This window comes from Haliotis cracherodii, unplaced genomic scaffold (genome assembly GCF_022045235.1).
Source record: "Haliotis cracherodii isolate W230 unplaced genomic scaffold, xgHalCrac1.p SCAF_8, whole genome shotgun sequence".
NCBI lineage: Eukaryota > Metazoa > Mollusca > Gastropoda > Lepetellida > Haliotidae > Haliotis > Haliotis cracherodii.
Genome location: NW_027266341.1, coordinates 2030066 through 2051468, shown reverse-complemented (window position 1 = coordinate 2051468; position 21403 = coordinate 2030066). Strand labels below are relative to the sequence as shown.

The window sequence follows — 21403 nt, the reverse complement described above, 5'->3', positions numbered from 1 at the left end:
TTGAAAACGAGACCGGAACAGAACCACGCGCATGTTCAAAAGGAATTCCCTTACGATGGCTGACGTGGAATTCCTCACTGATCAAGTAAATATGATTTTGACCGTTCAATTACACAGTTTTATGATTTTATTTCATTTGATTACTTTTCACGCACCGTTTCTTTACTATTTTAAAATGGATATAGGTGAGAAAGGAACAATCAATTGTCGAGGGATCATTGATGATGTTCCTGGTTGATCGGATGATTTGTCGTGGATTTTGAACAGTATTTATATTTCATTGAGATTTTAAAACAGAACTTTACCATTTCACCCTCAAGTCAATATAGAATCTTATATGAATGGTGATTTTGCCTTGACTTGTCGACATATTAATTGACTGACATTGTGAAGTTAAGCTAGGCTAATGAGTTAATCGTCCTAAGTGATACAGCTAAACTAAGAACCAAAAGTAGGTACCTAAACCTAAGGATCACTAAGGGGTTCCCAAACCCTAACGATTGTGAAGGGGATAACCACTGTGTCAGTAAGGAAAGGGGTCTTCCTAACCTTAATGATCATAAACTGATGAAGGGCTGCTTGATCGGAAATGGGATATGAGTGAGTGATTATGGTTTTACGCCACTTTTAGCAATATTCCAGCAATATCACGCCAGGGGACACCGGAAATGGACTTCACACATTGTACCCATGTCGGGAATCGAACCAGGGTCTTCGGCGTGATGAGCGAATGCTTGAACCACTAGGCTACCCGACCGCCCCCAGAAATGGGATATAGGCCTAAGGATAATGTTGGGGGCAACTTACCTCGGAGTAGTGCACTTTACCAGGCACACTTTTTCAGATCACGCTTCGCCAGATCGGCTAATTGATGCATCTCTACAAGCTGTGTGACTGAATGTAGTTATTTGTTTACCAAAGATTCACGTTAAGTGAAATTATTCAATCCATGGGACATGTTTAAAATGATTTCAACTCATGATACCTGCAAACAAAACATGGTGCCACCATTCATCAAGTTATATGTTTGTAACCACTGACTGGAGGGACTTTTCTTGTGTTTCAGGAAGTAGATATACCCCTGGAGGGAGACATAACAGTGCCTGGAATTGCCAAGTCAGATGATGAGTTATCTACCTTGGATGAACCTGTCAAGGAAACCATTGTACGTGTGATATATTCAGTACCATGATTCACAGGAAGAATATGTGCAGTGTCTGATAATTGTGGGTTTTAATTGCACACCCGTGAAGATCAGGGGTAGAATAGGTCTTCAGCAACCCATGCTTGTCCTCACGTGAAGATCCAGGTTAGAATAGGTCTTCAGCAACCCATGCTTGCCATGAAAGGCAACTATGCTTGTCGTAAGAGGCGACTGACGGGACCTGGTGGTCAGGCTCCCTGACATGGTTGATGCATGTCATCGTATCCCAATTGCGTGCATCGATGCTCATAATGTCAATCACTGGATTGTCTGGTCCAGACTTGATTATTTACGGACCATGGTTAATGTCTAGAACCTACTTTCTTCCCACATCAAGATATAACTAAAATAGAGCTGAAACTGTCATTGGCCCCACTTGACACACACTTATAAGAAACAACCAGGGTCAGATAACTCCAAATTCCTCTTGAAACTGCTTTTCAACTCTGGCCATGACAGAACTTGCTGTTGTTTTTACTGCCACTGACAATTACAACAGTTCTTTTATCCACAGCCTAGAGTGTACATGGTGTAGTAGGTAGAATACATCAAGTTCTTATGTCTTGATATTTCACTGCAGAAAAGGGACCTAACTGCTGTGGGGAAGAAGTTCTTCCATGTTCTGTATCCAAGGACAAGTTTTGTTCTGCTGAAAGAATGTAAGTTGTTACCATGGTTACACAGCATTGCTTACTTCCTCTGTTTGAGTTCTTGAGATTGTAAATAGTCACAAATTGTTGGCACTTTTACTGAGACTAGAAATATGAAATAAGTAGGCCGTGGTAGGTTTGGGATGATACATGAAATGAGATACATACCAGTACCATGATACAGAACATACATGACAATAGACCCGTGAAGATACGGGGTAGAATGGGTCTTCAGCAACCCATGCTTGCCGTAAGAGGCGACTATGCTTGTCGTAAGAAGCAACTAATTGGATCGGGTGGTCCGGTTCACTGACTTGGTCATCGTATCCCAATCATGCCAGTTGCGTGGATTGATGCTCATGATATCAATCACTGGATTGTCTGGTCAGACTTGGTATTTACAAACTGCAGTCATAAAGCTGGAATATAGCTGAGTCCTGCGATAACCAACAAACAAATCATTTGACAAATGATGGCCATTTAACAAACATGATGACAAACAAACAAATACTGAAAATCTGATGTGCACATTCACACTAGGAGTAACCCAGCAAACAATTCTACGTTGTTACAACGTTGTGACAACGTTTACTTTTCGTTGCTACAACGTTGTGATGTTACGTTGTCACAACGTAATTCTGTAGACTCCCAGATTGGTTGCTACAACGTTGTGCGTAAACCAAAATACAACCAAATCAAGACGTTGTCACAACGTCCATTTTTTACGTCGCGACAACGTAGGTATCGCATACTGTTTACATATGGCGACACTACAGCCATTGCAGCACGTTGTAGCAATGTCCATGTAGATTAACGCCTGTTTTATTCCTCAATACCTCCAAGGCAGCCTGAAAAGTTTGTACCAATCTAGTTAAGACGTCAGGTACCAAGAAATACATTCTGCAAACTGAATTCACTTTAACCCTATCCATGAAACAGCAAGTCAATGAAATGCACTCTCTTTTGGCAGAGTTTGAAATACGACCAAGATAAAAATCTAAATGTTTTAAGTTACATGTACAATTTGGTAATATAATATTTATTTTCCAAAACAATTTTCAAGGCTATGTGCAAATTGTTCACAAATGTTTCAACACAATTAAAAGATATTTGATTTTCCCACGAATTTGCAAATTAAAAACCATCAAACAATAAGCCCTGCACAAATTGAAACATTTAAATTTTCTTGGCCTTACCTCATACATTCAGCATTGAGAGCAACACTGTGACAAACAGAATAGTCTATGCATCTGATGTCCTAAGATCCATTTCCCAGTAAACGAAATGACAATAAAATTCTGGTTGAGGTGACCTTTATTTATTTGTTAAATGACAAGTCAGAACATGGGCTGAGTTGCTGGGGAGCCTTTTCAGTCCTCAAATGAAAAGTCACAGGGATGATCTTCAACTGTATCCTCAGTCTCTCCTTATGCCTTGGTAACTGAATAAAAAATGACACAAATGTTATAAAATGGCAAGGCAAGGGACATATTTCTGACATAACAAAATAACTGTTGCATTCCCCAAAATAATGTTTTGATGTCTGATGTCAGTCTTTAAACTGTTAAAAACTGCTGAAGGTGCGAAGAAGGCGCTGACACTAATACCATGATGCTCTTGGATCATACATAAGCAGAAAAGCTTTTAGCACTGAATCATTGGTGTAACTTTATACCCCCGCCCTTTTAGATTGTGGGTATAATTAAATAAGAATCATCTAAATTTTAATTCTTGAAGATGTTTGTATATATTATTGCATCAGACATACCTTTCTGTCAGTGATGTACTTTAAACAAATACGCTCCCACAATACTGTTTTCTCCACTTGAAAGAAAAACAAAAAACACAAAGTATCACATTCTTAAATAAACCAGTACTGTATAGATAAATCCCATTTACTTAGACTAATAGAGTATGATGTAACTGATGGTAATATTGGCAAATAGTTTTATCAGTCAACAGATCAACTGTAGTTTTTCAAAAGCAGTAACTTTACCTTTCTGCTGTACATCACTAACTAGTGATTCAAGTGAATATCATGGCCAAGTTTCTAAAACCTTTTTTGAAAAATATGTACATAAATGAAAAATATATATTGCCAAATAAAATAAATAGTTCCCATATTTGAAGCAAGAATGTTGAATATGAATTATGAATTGGCCCACCAATAAGTGATAAAAGTGTTAACACTTTGGGGTATTTATCCTAATTAAAACTGTGATTTTTTTTTAATACTTAGATCTACCTTAATATTTTCCATATTAATATGCCAGGATAGTTATATATGTTCTAACATTTACAAAGATTAGAAACATGGGGAAATAAACAAAATGCAATAGCTTATACAATACCAGACGAAGTTGAAACAGCTCTAAATATTTATTGAAATTTATTTGTCACTACGTTTATTAACATAGATCTAATACAGTTAAATATCGTTGAATATAATTCTGTAGTATGGTAGACTACGTGGCAACATATGGAGATCGAAAACCGAACGAATATGGTTGCTATCAATTCCATTGTATTTTTCATTGGTGCACATTGGCTACACCTATCTCACTTTAATAATCGACAAACGATGATCAACTCACTGACAATATACGGTGATATTTAACTTTTGATTATGGACTAGCTTATCATCACCAATATGACAATACCGCAAACACCCCGTTACAGCGCGAAGAGAGACTCGTTTTACTTTTGCTCGTTTTCATTAGAAAGGAGTCGGACATAGATCTAGTTATCGGAAAATGATGAATTGATTCTTTTTTCGGAAATAATAAAAATACACATGATAAGCACCTTGCTATGATAAACTTTATAGACAGCAGCAACAACCTGATGATCCTATTACAAAATCTACACGCTTACGATCGAAACCCGAACATTATATGACGGCCACAAAACGCCACCAGATTGAATTCTGGTCACAAATATACCGCTTGCCCTTGGCAATTACCCTTGGTATCCATAAAATAATAATATGGAAAAAAGTCTTGGGCCCCCTTCACCTCTATCATCAAGTTCTCTGTATCATATTAATATCAACACTGACGCTCAGTGAAAATGACCGGCAAACTGCATTCTAAACCCTGCCACTTCTGAATAATACGATACATTTAAATCATTTGACGCACTTCATGCACAGAAACATATCAACAAGCGGAGACTATTTTTGAAAAATTAACTTACCTCATTCGAATTCACAGATCATCTGTCCAGTTCCAGTTGCTGCACAATCACTTGCTTGTAATATATTATGTCCAGAGTGAGTTTGAGCTAAGATGGCTGGTGACAACAAATATTCCGCGACAATGTGACGTCATTCTGACGTCACTTCACGAGGCAACAGGCTAAACTTTTCTGCAGTCGCTCTCACGCCGCGAAAAATACGCGCCAATTGTTTTTAACTATAATATTGCTTGTGACAACATTTAGTGGACAGATAACTTCGTTAATAGATATATATGTTTTAAAAAAATAACACTAAGAGATGGTAGATCTACAAGTGGTTTCCTAAACATCTTTTACAAAAAGTGCTGTAATGTCCAAAGCACAACGTTATCACAACGTTAATTTGCAACGTTGTTGTAACGTTGTCACAGATATACGCAATTACGTTCTCGAAATATTAGTATTAAGAGATGAAAATTCAAATGCCGAATATATAGAAAGGTAATGCATTACTACCTTGGTTTTCTGACAAATTCATGTTGATTTTGATAAAGCAGTTCTATTCCTTTATGACTATCGAGAAGCAAACTCAATAACGTTTCACCTACGTTTCAGAAACGTAGTTACAAAACGTTGTGTGATGTCCAATGCACAACGTTTTCACAACGTGAATGTGCAACGTTGTTATTACGTTGTGAAATAACGTTGCAGGTCGTCGTTAAAATAACGTTGTGACAACGTTATATCACGACGTTACCAATCCACAACCTTTCAACAACGATGGAAGTGCGAATCATGCATGTATGGCGAAAATGTTATTGTCATTGTTTGTTGTCTTACGACAAGCACGGGTTGCTGAAAAGTGAAAACCAAATCTAACATTATTGTAATTTTCTGCCAAAATGTAGTTTATTTCGAGTAAACACCTTTGTTTTTACGCTTTTCGCGATGAAGACTACACTACTGCCTAAAAGTTCATTCCCCTAACACGCGTTGAGAACGCGTGTAACACGCATGTGACACGGGTGCTCAACGGGTTGCACACGGGGTGAGCACCCGTTGGACACGGGTGTGCAACGGGTGTGCATCGCGTGTGCAACCCGTTGCACACGCGTGTGCCACGCGTGTAACACGGGACCGGGTTCCAGTTGAAGTTGACAAATTTATCAAATGAATAGTGAGATAAAACAAAACAGTGAGATGTGAAATTTGAGTTAATGAGTGGCCATTGAGCTGTGTTCACCAGACCGTAAATACAAGGTCGGCCCATCTTAATTAGTGTTCGGTTGCTAGACTTTTATGGCATGAACCATTCCACTAGGGTCCAGTCTAGCCATTGTGGCTAGCCGACAGTAGAACAGTAGTGAATTTAGATGCGAGTTTATTGCTAGGGGAACCCCCGTGTTGACACGATTGTCGCGGGTTGGTAAATGTTCGCCATTAATAAAATGATTGTTTGTGGATTGCGAACATATTCATTTGCCCACACGAGTCATTCCATTTGATTGCAAATATAACGTTTTTCGTTTGCCAAATTTATGCGTTAGACAGTACAATTATGATATAGCCGTCACCACTACTAATGTCTCATTATTTCACGTAGGAATATGTCCCATTTCCCCACACCCCACTTTCTGTGTTGTAGTTTGAAAGAATAAATAAAAGAAGGTTTTGTGTAGGACACTTTTATACTAATTATAAGAGGATGTTGTAAATGAATATGAACAGCCATGCTGTCTGACAGTTGATAGAATTTGAGATCTTCACAATCACCGGGTGTGACCATGTAGACAGAATCTCGTTAGGGTTTGTGATTTTTACATTGCCCAATGACCATAGTGAGTATTGCTGGGGATACCAAACGTAACAGTTTATTATTAGAGGTTGTGAGTACCTATACCACGTAGATAGGATATCTTTAGGATTTTAATCCTTCTTTGAGAGGTATTTAGAAGTTGGAGTACTACGTTAGAAGAAGATTTTGGGGTGACTTTAAAGGGGCACTGATCTAACGCAATTCCCCGGGACTGGTTGTTGCCTTTGTTATTGTTTTTTCCCAGTGAGTACCCGGATGTATAGCAGAAATCTAGACTAGTTCGCGACCTCTGCTGCGCCTTTCGTAAGCGCATTGGTCACTTTTATGGATACCGGTAGTAATAATTTAAGGGCGTATGGTCACATTGATCAACAAAATGAAATACAGTTTTCGAGATAATAAGGAAATGTAGGCATCTTTGGGGGTAGCATCGGTAATGGTGACGAAGTTTTGATAAGTCACGTGCTTGGTAATTTTGCGATTTTCGTTTACACTATTTTTACTTGCAATACGAAGTAAATATTTCACCTAAGCATTGCTTTTTATAGTGTGCATATTTTTTTACTGTCAAAATGTGTAACATATTTATTAAACGTCTAAATATTTTACAAAGTGACTGAAAAACATTTCGTTGAAAAGTACATTTCTATACTGTTTGGCTTCTAATCCTACATAATAATCTGTTGTGATGTTTGTAGGCCCTTTTGATCGTCCTAATCAATCTGGACAGATTTATTAGTCAAAATGGCTGAAATATTTACACATTTTAAAAATTTCCTGCGAGAATCACATTTTACAAATTTACGGTAATATATACACGCTTACAAAGGAAATGACCGGTGAAAACAACGTCTATCGCGCATTGAACCAAGGCGTATAGAAACAAGAACGAATCAGTTCAAATGAAGGAAAACAAAATGCAAATACCATAATTACAACCCACCAAATTTATGTGTATAAATTTTAGGCAGCTTCCTTGTTCGAGGAATGTATCCGTGAATATCCACACAAAGGAACAATATTCCACTCGTCTGCAGCTGTACAAAGAAACTTATTCGATGCCACGTGTCTCTGTAACAATCAAATATTTTAAAAGATATATATCGTTTCGGGATATTATAACCCGTGTTCGTTTCTCAGCTGATCACTTGGATTGTTTCAGGTGTTTCACATAGGTGTCAAGTCTCAAGGGTCGGGTGAGAAAGCCCACGTGACAACTATTTTTTTATAACGACCACGGTTCCATTGAGTGATAGATAACAATAATCAATCAATCAATCAACGTATTATCAGTTAACCCTTTGAACAAAGTATGTTGTTTTTACATCGGCACTTCACGCCATGATATGAGTGTATTCCCTTTGTTTTAGTAAACCTAGACATGTAAACACTCACTTTTGACATATCCACTGTGCAAGATAACAGTGACTGATCAATCAACGTATTTTCTATTACTCCTTTGATGACCAGGAACGATCCCTTGATTTACAAAAAAAGTAAATAAACTGATCATTCATCTCTTGCTTGGCTGCCACGTGCATATTACATAACACACATTTCACCTCACTTCAAACCTGGATTTAGATTGAATAATTACCCCAGACACAATAAATGCCAAATGGGAACCTTTGTCAGGTAATCTAAGTGGTGTTACCACTAATTGTACAAGTAATAAATTCATTAACTGAGCATCAAGGGAATGACGACAAATACACAAGTGTAGGGTTAGACGAGAAAACGTGGATGACAACAAGGGAGTAGTAATCGTATTATCGACGCAATCCAAAACCCGAAAATGCTTTCACTGCATGGATACTGTTTTTAGTATTAAACTATAACCATCTGGGGTATTTCCAAATTACGACATCCGATGAGCTCCGCCGTTCTTTTTGTCTCTTTGTTTAGGCTGAAGAAATTAATTAACATGCGCCCTTTTTGCCGAAATCTTTATAGATCACAGTTAACCAATCAGTGTTTATGCAAAAATGCGTAAAACAAATATTGCCTCCAGCCTCCAAGTTCATTTAGCTGTCCTTGCAGACGGTAGCCCAGTCTCTGGTCATGCTCAGTTGCGTTGCTCATCATCCGGGTACTCACGGGGGAAAAAACAATAACAAAGGCAGCAACCAGTCCGGGGAATTGCGTTAGATCAGTGCCCCTTTAATCCTTTCTTTCTCTGTGGGTAATCCTTTCACGTTGATTGGAGGAAGTCACTCAACCAGGTCATGACAGGTCGTGCGTTTACTCACTAACTACTGTGAGCGTTTTCGGCATGACATTTTTTCTTGTATAAACATAGAAACGATGCTCACTCACTCACTGTTAATCTTCTGCAGTTTGCTGGCAAAGTGGGGATAAACCTCAGTGTCAAAGACGATCAAACTTAGTTCGAATCCTTGTTTATATGTGACATCTCCCAAATGGGGACATTTTCATAAACTTGGCAAGTGATGATGAATTTTAATATTAATATTATTATAGTTTATGAAATTGTTAATAAAACTTTAATAAAATTGTGCTTCACTCTCACGAAAAATATATTGTCTGTGAGTAAATTTATATGTCACGTTACATCGGCATTTTTCAGTGATATTGGGACTACATGAAACATGGCTGGTTTTACATTTCTGATACAGGTGCTTGACTGACTGAGTAGTTCATGATCAATAAGATATGTTTAAATCAGTCAAGTTTGCAACAACAGATGAATAAGTTGATACATTTGGACCGCAGTTACCGATTAACAACTAAAGACATAGAGACAGGGAGGAGATATATAACCAAACCTATGATCCTGTTGAGACAGTTGACAGTTAGAACGTTGGATTAAATGACAGTAACTAATTTGAACATTCCCCAGTTATATCATAAAATACATCATAACTCATAACAGTCCGAGAGACAGCTTCCAGACATATACTAGTATTGAAGGGACAATCGCTTTTGACAGTTTAAAAATAAACTCACCTTACAGTGCTTGGCAAGTCAAAACTTACCTCCCTGAGTATGTTTTTTAGGTTTGACTATGCTTGTGGATTTCAGAGATAGACATGATTGGTTAGCTACAATGTTATTACAATAAGCGAAAATGTCTTAAAAGTCCACAGTTTGTTTAAAAGTACAAAAAGTGTGTTATAGATCTATCAACGTTTTCTTTTATTGAACATAATATTTGCACTATATTGCTGTAAGCTGTAAATAATCTAGCCTCCCCATGTACGTAACTTACATATATTTATGTATGACCAGAACAGCAAATAAAGTTCTGGTAGATAGGTACCTCGGAGATTTAACGTGTGCTTTCCGACTTAAGCCTATCTCGCACACGGGGAAGCACTTATACTATGAGGGTAAAAAAGCGTAATGATTAAATAAAGAAGTGCACACACACACACACACACACACACACACACACACACACACACACACACACACACACACACACACACACACACACACACACACACACACACACAAAATTAAGTTTAGTCCTTGTAGTAGTCTCTTGGTCAGCTTCTCATCCTGGGGGTCGGGATTCTCGTAGAGACTTTTGGCAAGGAGGGCAGCGGTATTGGCGACGAAGTGGTTTGAGGTCGGTACGCCACTACTCTGGAAGAAGTGGTACAAGTCAGTATAGTTTGTGATGTCGTACTCGATGTCCTGTCCCCCTTTCTTGTGCACCATGACGAAAGAGACTCCTTGTTTGGCGTAGAGATATTCCTTTGGGGTGTTGATCTGGTCAATCTTGAGATCCGGCCGGGGCTTGTAGTGGTTGATCGGAATGTCTGATTTTTCCACTAGTAAATAAAGTTCTTTGGTATGACAGCTTTTATCCCTGCTGACGTTATCCTAATGTTCAATTTCAGTCTGCCTCACCAAGCGTAAGAAAGCATTGTACATGTTCTGATAAACCACACTGATGCAATTAAGCAAATGAATATTTGCTGTGGGCAAATATCTATTTTCTATACATATTTGTAGATATGAAGCATTCTAGTTAATTGTGGATACACTGGGCAGACAGAATTGTGTTTATTTCCAGGCCATCCTGATCGACGTTTACTACTATAAGGTGTATGGTTGGAGGCAAGATCAAAGGCGCCGCACAGCATTTATTAGACGGGGTCGTCCGTTTCGCTTTGAACAACCACCCCACCTGTCTGTAGGAGTTATATAATCGGTGCGCAAATAACTGTGTCAAGTCCACTGCCGGGCTGATGCGGTGTCAGTGTCAGCGATGAACATGAATGTTCAAATCATAGACCTGTAGCACTCACAAGTTGCTTAGCCAAAATATTTGAAAAGTGTATATTCAATTCTCTGATAACAGCAAATATAACCTTAGAAAAAGATTCAACATACAAACAATCAAATGTAGAACACAGACCTATGCTTATTATCATTTCTTCTGGATATGATCAACCTACAGAACCCTCTATCCGATGAAGTAACTAATGCTCGCTCATTAAAAGAAATCAAATCCTTAATTAATCGTTCTGATGCAATTATTAATAATTTTGACTTCAAATATTTTCATAGATCATGCTAAATTGTCCACTGTCGCCTTAGGCTCGGCTGCAGTGACTTAAACGCTGATAAGTTTAGACGACATGTATCAGACATACCAGACTGCACTTGTGGATATCACCTTGAAGATGCAATTCACTTTTTCTATAACTGTTAAAAAATACGATAATATCAGAAATACTGTGTATTTCTACACATATGGGTATGGTCTAAATATGATATTACATGGCAGTAGTTAAGCAGTTCTACAAACATGACTCTTCTTAAATCAGTTCATGACATCATTGTCAAAAGCAAAAGGTTTGAGTAGCTTAATTTTATGCATGTAGTAAAGGAAAACTGCATTACCTTATTTCACAGACACCACTTGCTTCAGTGTATTGGCTTTGTGTATTTCATTTGTGCATTTTGTATGTTTATGTTCATCACTCTCTTATATATATATATATCCAGCTGTTGTTAAGTTGTTACCTGGAGAGATATTACATAAGCAAGTTTTGCTTGTTTACCGATCCAGATTTCTTTTGAAATAAAAATACGTTTAAGCCAACACAGCTAACCCCAAAACACATGATTGTAAACTATTCAAAAAGGAGCACTAATCTCTGGCTTCTTCTCGGGTGTCGGACTCAAACTCATTTATTCTTAGAATAACATGACATACAATTATCTACAATTTTTATTATGTACAATTTAACAAAAATAATAAAAATAGGATACGTGGATACTAATACAATTTACCAATTGTATTGTACACATTGTTAAGGAATTTAGATAGGCCTTTTAGATTTCTTAGACTGTTAGTGGTCATAATTTTCTTAAATGTTTGGAAACTTAAGATATTGCTTATTTAAGAGTTCATATCGCCGTTGGTGTAAAGCTTCACATCGGAATGAATAATGCATTCATCTCCCACAGCGATAGAATCACAGAGTGGACACTGGCTGTCTTCCCTGGGAATGTTCAGCCATCGACCAGTTTCAACTGGTAATCCTTGGTTAGAAAGTTCTGAATTTTAGTATTGGGAGAAATATTGATTTCGAGAGCAGTAGATATTTCGCAAATGAAGGTTGATTCTTCAGGTAAAACGACCTTTGGATTTCCGCTTGGGCTTACTAGCTGCCGTGAGTCAAATTGCTCGTTAACGCAACCGAGCGTGACAAGAGACTGGGCTACCAGTCTGCAAGGACAGCTAAATAAACTTACGCATTTTTGAAAACTGCTTGGTTACCCGTGATCTATGAAGATTTCAACAAAGGGCACATGGTAATTAATTTCTTCAGCCTAAACAAACAGACAAATAACGGCGAAAGCTCATCGGATGTCGTTATTTGGAAATACCCCTGATTGTTACAGTTTGATAATAAAAAAGTATCCCTGAGTGAAAGCATTTGCGGATTTCGGATTGTGTGGATGATACAATTACTACTCCCTTGTTGTCATCCACATTTTCTGGTATAACCCTATACTTGTGTATTTGTCGTAATTCACTTGCTGCTCAGTTAATGAATTTATAACATGTATACTTAGTTGTAGCACCACTCAGATTACCGGATAAAGGTTCAAATTTGGTCTTTCTTGTACCTGGGGTAATTATTTAATCTAAATCCAGGTTTGAAGTGAGGTGGAATGTGAGTTATGCACGTGGCAGCCCAGCAAGAGATGTATGATCAGTTGCTTTACTTTTTTTGTAAATCAACCTGATCATTCCCAGACATCAAAGGATCAACAGGAAATGCGTTGATTGATTAATTACTGTTATCTTGCACACTGGATATGTCAAAAGTAAGTGTTTACATGTGAAGGTAGGGTTACTGAACCTAGGGAATACACGCATATCATGGCGTGAAGTACAGATGTAAAAACAACATACTTTGTTCAAAGGGTAACCGATAATACACTGACTGGTTGTTCATTGTTATCTAACTCAATGTATGTTTTTAAGAACCGTGGACATTATAAAAATAGTTGTCACGTGGGCTTTCTCAGCTAACTTGGCACGTATGTGAAACAATTGAAACAAACTAAGTGATCAGTTAAGAAACAAACACGGGTTATAATATTCGATACATTTAAATAACGTTTAAAAACGATATATTTAAATATTTTAGTATATTTCATATATATTCCAAATATTGTTTCCAAATAATTATTATTAAAGTATTTGATTCTCACATAGACATTTGACATCGAATACATATTTTTGTACAGCTGCAGACGCAATGGATATTGTTCCTTTATGTTGATATTCCCGGATACATTATAACTTTGGTAGGTTGTAATAATGATGTTTGCATTTTGTTTTCATTCATTCGTTGCAGCTTTGAACAGAATCATTCTTGTTCCTTTCCGTTTGGTTGGGAAGTTTTTCGATGCGCGATAGACGTTGTTTTCACAAGTATTTTCTTTTTTAAGCGTGTATATGTTACAGTCAATGTGTAAAATATGATTCACTCAGGCAATTTATTAAATATCTAAATATTTCAGTCATTTTACAAATTGACTGATTAATCCATTCATTTATTTAACCGACTGACTAAAAATGATAAAGACGACCAAAAGAGCTTAAACACATCACAATATATTAATTATGCTAAGAAAAGAAGCCAAACAATACAGAACTGTAATTGGTGATGATATTAAACATAAACAAATATTTGGAATTCGTTATCATATTCATTATAAAGATGGACATATTTTTCAGTTAATTTGTAAAATAAACTGAATATTTAGGCGTTTAATACATTTCCTTAGTTAAATCTGTTTACATTTTGAATGTAAACATATACACACGGTAAAATAAGCAATGTTCAGATGAAATATTTACTTTGTGTTGCAAGTCAAAATAGTGTACACGAAGATCGCACAATTACCAAGCAAGTGACTTATCAAAACTGCATCACCATTACCGATGCTCCCCACAGATATACCTACATTTCAAAAACTGTATTTCATTTTTGTTGATCGGTGTGACCATACGTCCTTCTACTTTCAATAAAAATGTGCTTACGAATGGCGAGCACAGGTCGCGAACAAGTCTAGATTTCTGCTATATCATCCGGGTACTCACTGGGAAAATACAGTAATGCACAGGTAACAACTACTCCCGCGGAATTGCTTTAGATCAGTGCTCTTTTGTACGTTGAAATACTATATATTGTGAATGCCAAAATGATGTATCAAGGATCAAGTAGAAGATACATTGACCGTTGCACTGGGAGTTTATTCAACAGACCGTGAAAATAACACTGCTGTATCTTATTATTTATTTTAGATGACGCAGTCAAAGCTCACTTCTCCTGGCGGCCATTATCGAACGGCCAGCTAAAACACAACCCCGCGCTTACGTCTACAGGTCTCTTCCTGTAGTACGGTAATTAGTATTCTCTCCCTCAAGTGTATCCTCAATGATATAACCCACCCTCAATAATTACATGCTGCTCTTTTCCAGCCTCACGGCTATGGAGCTGTGATAAAGAGTCCAAGTCATCATAAAGTAATTAGGGTCCAATAAAAACAATGCGCCGCCAAACCTCATACATATTATCACTGAAAGTCGTACTACAGACGGTTAATGTCAAATCACAATAAAAGCATTTCAATTGCAATAACATATTCCAGGACCATGTATTCTCTTAACACCATCGGATTTAGAAGCAATGGTCGTATAAAACAAAACAGATCTATTTAATCACAACAGTATTCATGTTATTCCCACAAAATCACATAAAGAAAGGAGACATTAGGAAATACATGTGTATTATCATTTTTCGTCAGGATAACAAAATTTTCTCTCCTTGTTACCACCTCCAGGTTCAGCTTAACACGGGTCCTCCTTTGGTCAAAAGTTTGTTCCCCCTCTAATGAGTGTGTCACGCGTTGCACACGAGTGGCGGACGGGGTGCACACCCGTGTGCAACGCGTTGCACACGGGTCTCACACGCGTGACCAACCCGATACACACTGGTTGCGTAACGCGTTGCCCATGCGTGTAAGGGGAATGAACTTCTAGGCAGTAGTGTATGTGACGTCGCACCAACGTATCAGAAACGTTGTCATCATAACGTTGCATGGCGCCCGATGCACAACGTTTCCACAACGTAATTTTGCTATGTTGTGATTACGTTGTCACATAACGTTGGAGTGACGTGATAATAAGGTGTTTACACAGACTTTAGTTTATTTACGAGATGGAAATCCTGATTCCGAAGATATAGGTAAATATTGAATTACTGCCTTGTTTTCGGCAGAAATTGTGTCGATTTGTATGTAAAACTTTTGTTCATACAATTTTTGTTAAGGCGACAGTTGACGTCGCACCAACGTTTCAGGAACGATGTAACAAGACGTTGGGAAATATTCGATGAACAACGTTTTCACAACGTAAAAATGCAACGTTGTTATTACGTTGTGAAACGACGTTGCACAGTGACGTAATAATAACGTTGTGACAACGTTGTATCACTACGTTACCAATTCACAACTTTACCACAACGTTGTGAAAACGTAGTGTGTTAGCTGGGAACACACTAACTATTGCATGACAGATCATTACTTGTCCGCGTTTCCCTCAGATTCAATGTTCTCCCATATGTTAATTAGCAATCTGAGTATTATGCATAAAAATATGGAACATGTTGCATAATTTTAAGAATATTACTTTTTTTTCAATTATTAGTTTTAGGAATCACTGTTGAGGTCTACATACTATCTTCACTGAGATATTGCTTAATTGTACATTTATCCCACAAATGAACCTCCTCAGTTCTCCAGTGGGAGCGGAGTGTTAGCCTAGTGGTTAAAGCGTTAGCCTGGCACACCGAAGACCCGGGTTCAATTCCCCACATGGGTACAATGTGTGAAGCCCGTTTCTGGTGTCCTGCCGTGATATTGCTGGAATATTGCAAAGGGCGGCGTAAAACATCACTCACTCAGTTCTCCAGGGTGAACCCTGTAGGGATCGGTCTGATGAACACTGACGAGGTTCAGTCATGGCATTCTGGGTAGAGCGTTGTAATTAGCATGATGAAGATTAGTCCACAGCATCATCAGGTCATTGTTTCTTTTGTATGTACTAGGGCTGTTACGATTCAGTCGCATATTCGGTGAATCGAACCGTATCCATTCATGAATTGAATTTGTTATTCGTGGCCACTAGAATGGAATATTTATGTTCAAGCATGTGCACTTACATACCCTGTACCTAAAAATATAACACTGTTATAATAATTATGTATTGTGGTCACTGGTCATTGTCACATTTGAGCAGATACTAGTACCTGGATAAGTCAAGTATATAAATGTATAATGTATTAATAATTGACAAAACATGTCAAATAATTTATGTTTTTAATGTTTTACTGAATATAACAAATAATACATTCACTGCTGATTTATTATTGTATTCGTGAATTAATATTCATATTTGTTACCCTATTTTAGTGATACAAATCGTATTCGCCTCATAGTGTATTCGTTGCAGCCCTAGTATGTACTGTATGTTTCTACATGTTTACGCCTGTGTTGATATAAGTTCTCCGGTCTAGCTCTGTTCTCCGTCTTCCAGGGGATCTCTGGGGGCCGCTCATCCTGTGTGTCTTCATGGCCATGTGAGTGTGTTTGTTGTTTGGCGCCGCATGCGGCAGTATTCCTGCTACATGATAAAGGCAGATTGTAACTGTCCATGTCTGGACCAGACAATCCAGTGGTTTGTGGTGTGGGGTGGGGTGTAGGGTGTGGTGTGGGCTAGGAGGGTAACAGTAGTAGAGGTGAAATGATACACTGGTGCATCGTGAGTTTTTAGGCGCCTATACGATACACAATTCATTTTGTTCTGTATCGATACAAGACGATGTACTTGCTAAAATACATTACTGCTTGTTTAATGAAGCCCCAGCGTTTTTTCAATCAAAAATTGCAAAATATGTGGTAATTAAATTCACTACTAAAACGATCCGCAACAAACAAGTGTCTACAGCCAGCTTTTCTTTTTGAACCTGCGCTGAAATATTTAAAGTCAAGACGTTTCCACATAATTTGACGTAAATATGCATATTGTGATACGTATCATGACCTTTGTCTCAAGATAGGTATCATATCATGTCCTTATATCGTTTCACCCCTAGTCAGTAGGTGTTGTCCTCCACTAGGGCTGTATTCGTGGATGGTGTACTGGTGAATCTATTGTTTGTGTGATGTACGGTAACCTAAAGTGTGCGTTGTCTCAACAAGAAGGTCATCTTCCCGAGGCAAGGGAGTTAACTGACACGACAGTTTACGAACCGGATTTCGATTTCGTGTGTGCAAATTTGATTGGACTATGCATATACTCATTAGTCCAGCCAAAATGTAATTCCATAATACCAGCCTAGTTCGGCAAGGGTGGAAACTGGTCTTTTATAGTCAGTTAACTCTCTTGCCTCAGGAAGATGCATGAAGGTCTTTCTACGGTTGTTGGGTAGCCCAGTGGTTAAAGTGTTCACTTGTCTCCCCAAAAGCCTCGGTTTTAATTCCCTGTTTGGGGGCAATTTTGTGAAGACTATTTCTGTCCTCGTAAAGATTTTCCTGGAATATTTCTAAACAAATATGCTGAATATGGCATAAAAGTGTACTCACTCACGTCCATGTTATCAAGGATGTTATGGTTATATTGAAGAGCAACATCATTTACATTAGATGCAGTAAGCGAAACAATAATTTTTTAGGGTTTCAGCCTAATTTCTTTTAGATCAGATGGCACAATTGATCATAATAGAAATTTTCCACTCATTTATCCATATAGTGCAGATGTACATGTCACTATTTCAAACGGAAGCAACTGTAAATGGTTTTGTATTTAATTACTGAAATATCTGTGAAAACAGGGGCCTACCACCATTAATTGTAAGCATGGTTAGTCGTTGCAAACAAAACACATTTTACATTCCCGAGTTAGTGATTTCCAGTAGTATTGTCAGTGTCATGATTCTCATGGTAAATTGGACAGACATGACGTGACAAGATAGACACAATTTTATGGATAACAACTTCTTTAATACTGTGAAAAGCGACGTTCCCGTATAGATCCTTTACCGTTGTCAAGCAAGACAGTCTTGCTTGACAACGGTATAAGGATCTATACGGAAACGTCGCTTTTCACAGTATTAAAGAAGCTGTTATCCATAAAATTGTGTCTATCTTGTCATCCGTCAACTTCTAAGTAATGCCTATCAAACAGTTTATGACGTGAGTACAGTGGGTGATGTCTGATGCTGTTGCTGTTGCTGTTGTGTGTCAGGATGCTGCAGGGAGATGAGAAGGTGGACAGCATGAAGGATGGGAGTCCTCAGTTTGCAGAGGTGTTTGTCATCTACTGGACGGGCGCCTTCGTCGTCACCCTCAACACCAAGCTTCTCGGCGGCAACATGTAAGTGAGGTGACGTGGAACGACCTCATTGGTCTGGATCTTTCCGATTAGAGGCAGCACAATGGTAAAATGCCCCATTGTCTTTGAAAATGTGGGCCTTTATTCAAATTTAGGGGCTAAAAGCACAAGGCCCACCCTAGAATTATCTCTGCCTCTGGAGATTGCAAGAACATTTCTAGAATGGAGTAGTTAGTTACACAATTCCTGTGACCACATGAAGCTTATTGATCTGTTACACAATAACATTGTCAATCAATAATCATCCCTTGACTTTACCATTGTTTCATGTCATTGTAAGTTACTGACAAATATTTAAAATCTTGGAAACTGAATTTTGGTTGGTTGGTCAAATGTACCATTGTTAAGTGTCTTGTAGACTGTGACTATTTCTAGTTAACATGGTTACAGGACTGACATTGTGTGTTACAGCTCCTTCTTCCAGAGTGTGTGTGTGTTGGGCTACTGTGTGCTGCCGCTGTGCCTCTCCCTCGTCGTGTGTCGGATCATCTTGGTGTTCGGTTCAGAGTCAACAGGACTTTTTATCACCCGGTTCATCTTTGTACTTGCAGGCTTTGGCTGGTCCACATTTGGTAAGTACTTAACAGAAGACATGAATCCCAGACTCGTCTTTGTTGTGTATCTAGGTTTCACTCACTCACTCACTCACCCACCCACTCCACTCACTCCACTCCACTCACTCACTCACTCACTCACTCACTCACCTCACTCACTCACTCCACTCACTCACTCCACTCACTCACCCACTCACTCCACTCACTCACTCACTCCACTCACTCACTCACCCACTCACTCCACTCACTCACCCACTCACTCACCCACTCACTCCACTCACTCACTCACTCCACTCACTCACCCACTCACTCCACTCACTCACTCACTCCACTCACTCCACTCACTCACTCACCCACTCACTCCACTCACCCACTCACTCCACTCACTCACTCACTCACTCCACTCACTCACTCACTCACTCACTCACTCCACTCACCCACTCACTCCACTCACTCACCCACTCACTCACCCACTCACTCCACTCACTCACTCACTCCACTCACTCACCCACTCACTCCACTCACTCACTCACTCCACTCACTCCACTCACTCACTCACCCACTCACTCCACTCACCCACTCACTCCACTCACTCACTCACTCACTCCACTCACTCACTCACTCACTCACTCACTCCACTCACCCACTCACTCCACTCACTCACCCACTCACTCCACTCACTCACTCACTCCACTCACTCACTCACCCACTCACTCCACTCCACTCACTCACTCACTCCACTCACCCACTCACTCACTCACTCCACTCACTCACTCACTCCACTCACCCACTCACTCACCCACTCACTCCACTCACTCACTCACTCACTCACTCACTCCACTCACTCACTCACCCACTCACTCCACTCACTCACTCCACTCACTCACTCACTCACTCCACTCACTCACTCACCCACTCACTCCACTCACTCACTCCACTCACTCACCCACTTACTCCACTCACTCACTCACTCACCCGCTCACTCACTCCACTCACTCACTCCACTCACTCACTCACTCACTTACTCACCCATCCACTCACTCACTCCACTCACTCACTCACTCACTCACTCACTCACTCACTCAGGGATAGCTAATTCATGACTAAGCATTGAGACCCAGGCTATGGTCTCCCTTCCTGATTTCTATGGTGTACATCTATATAGCATGTATAATCGCAAAGGAAGGAATGGTACTTTTGTCCTCAGTCATTAGAAGCAATTAAATGGTCAGTTGATTGATTGTTTGTCATTGTACCCTGGTCATGTGGGATGGTGATCATACCATCAACCACTGGTTTGTTAGGCACAGACCCAGATTATTTACATATGGTTATATGTTTTATCTTGTAACCATGGTAACTAGTGTGGGGTTTGTGGAGCTGATGTGTATATGTGTTAATGTACAATGTTAATGTACAGTGTTAATCTACAATGTTAATGTATAGTGTTAATCACTCACCCACTCACCCACCCACTCATTCTCTCTCTCTCTCTTTCCACAGCCTCCACTGCGTTCCTGGGGTCCAGTCAGCCTCCCAAGAGAAAGGCGCTGGCTGTATACCCACTCTTCCTCTTCTACTTCATCATCAGCTGGCTCATCATCTCACACAAAGTCTGATAGGGGGCGCCACTCACGCTACGCCAGAGTATTTATATTGTGGGACTCAAGTGTGCAACGTGATGAAACTGTTTTGGTGTAGCAATATATGCATCTTTGTCTGCAAGTGCGAGAGTGTGTGTACGAGTTCTGATTGGTTAAGAATGTCAGGATTGTTTGCGTGTGAGAGAAAACAATGAGAGATGACATTCTTCTATACATATGTACAGACAGTTTCAAGTTTCTTTGTGTTTTATTGTTACCACTTTTGCCACTTATATAGCAATGTATATCATGTGTTTTGAGCTCAGTGGTTATCGGGGTGAATATTCAATAGCACTTTGATTTGGTCAGCCAGTGACCTGCAGACTGTGGACATAACACACCCTGAATCTCCATCTGGTCCCCTGGTGAGTTTTAAGGACTTGTACAAGCAAAAAATTTACTGCAATGA

The 21403-nt window shown here is 39.0% G+C and overlaps 1 protein-coding gene across 1 annotated transcript; it reads left to right on the top strand.

Annotated features, from left to right (window-relative positions):
• The first annotated feature begins 26 nt into the window (after positions 1-26).
• On the top strand, positions 27-21133 carry LOC139449674 (protein YIPF6-like). The gene is made up of 7 exons (XM_071231160.1): positions 27-85; positions 1067-1165; positions 1785-1863; positions 16941-16983; positions 18651-18779; positions 19209-19369; positions 20855-21133. Exons 1-7 carry the CDS (start codon positions 32-34, stop codon positions 20968-20970), a joined length of 681 nt encoding a protein of 226 aa, XP_071087261.1. The 5' UTR covers positions 27-31; the 3' UTR covers positions 20971-21133.
• Positions 21134-21403: the final 270 nt, after the last annotated feature.

Excerpts from the sequence above, each read along its gene's own strand:
- LOC139449674 (XM_071231160.1), top strand. The coding sequence starts at position 32 with ATGTTCAAAAGGAATTCCCTTACGATGGCTGACGTGGAATTCCTCACT. Across the intron at positions 1,166-1,784 it reads AACCTGTCAAGGAAACCATT|AAAAGGGACCTAACTGCTGT; the intron begins GTACGTGTGATA and ends ATTTCACTGCAG. Across the intron at positions 1,864-16,940 it reads TTTTGTTCTGCTGAAAGAAT|GGGATCTCTGGGGGCCGCTC; the intron begins GTAAGTTGTTAC and ends TCCGTCTTCCAG.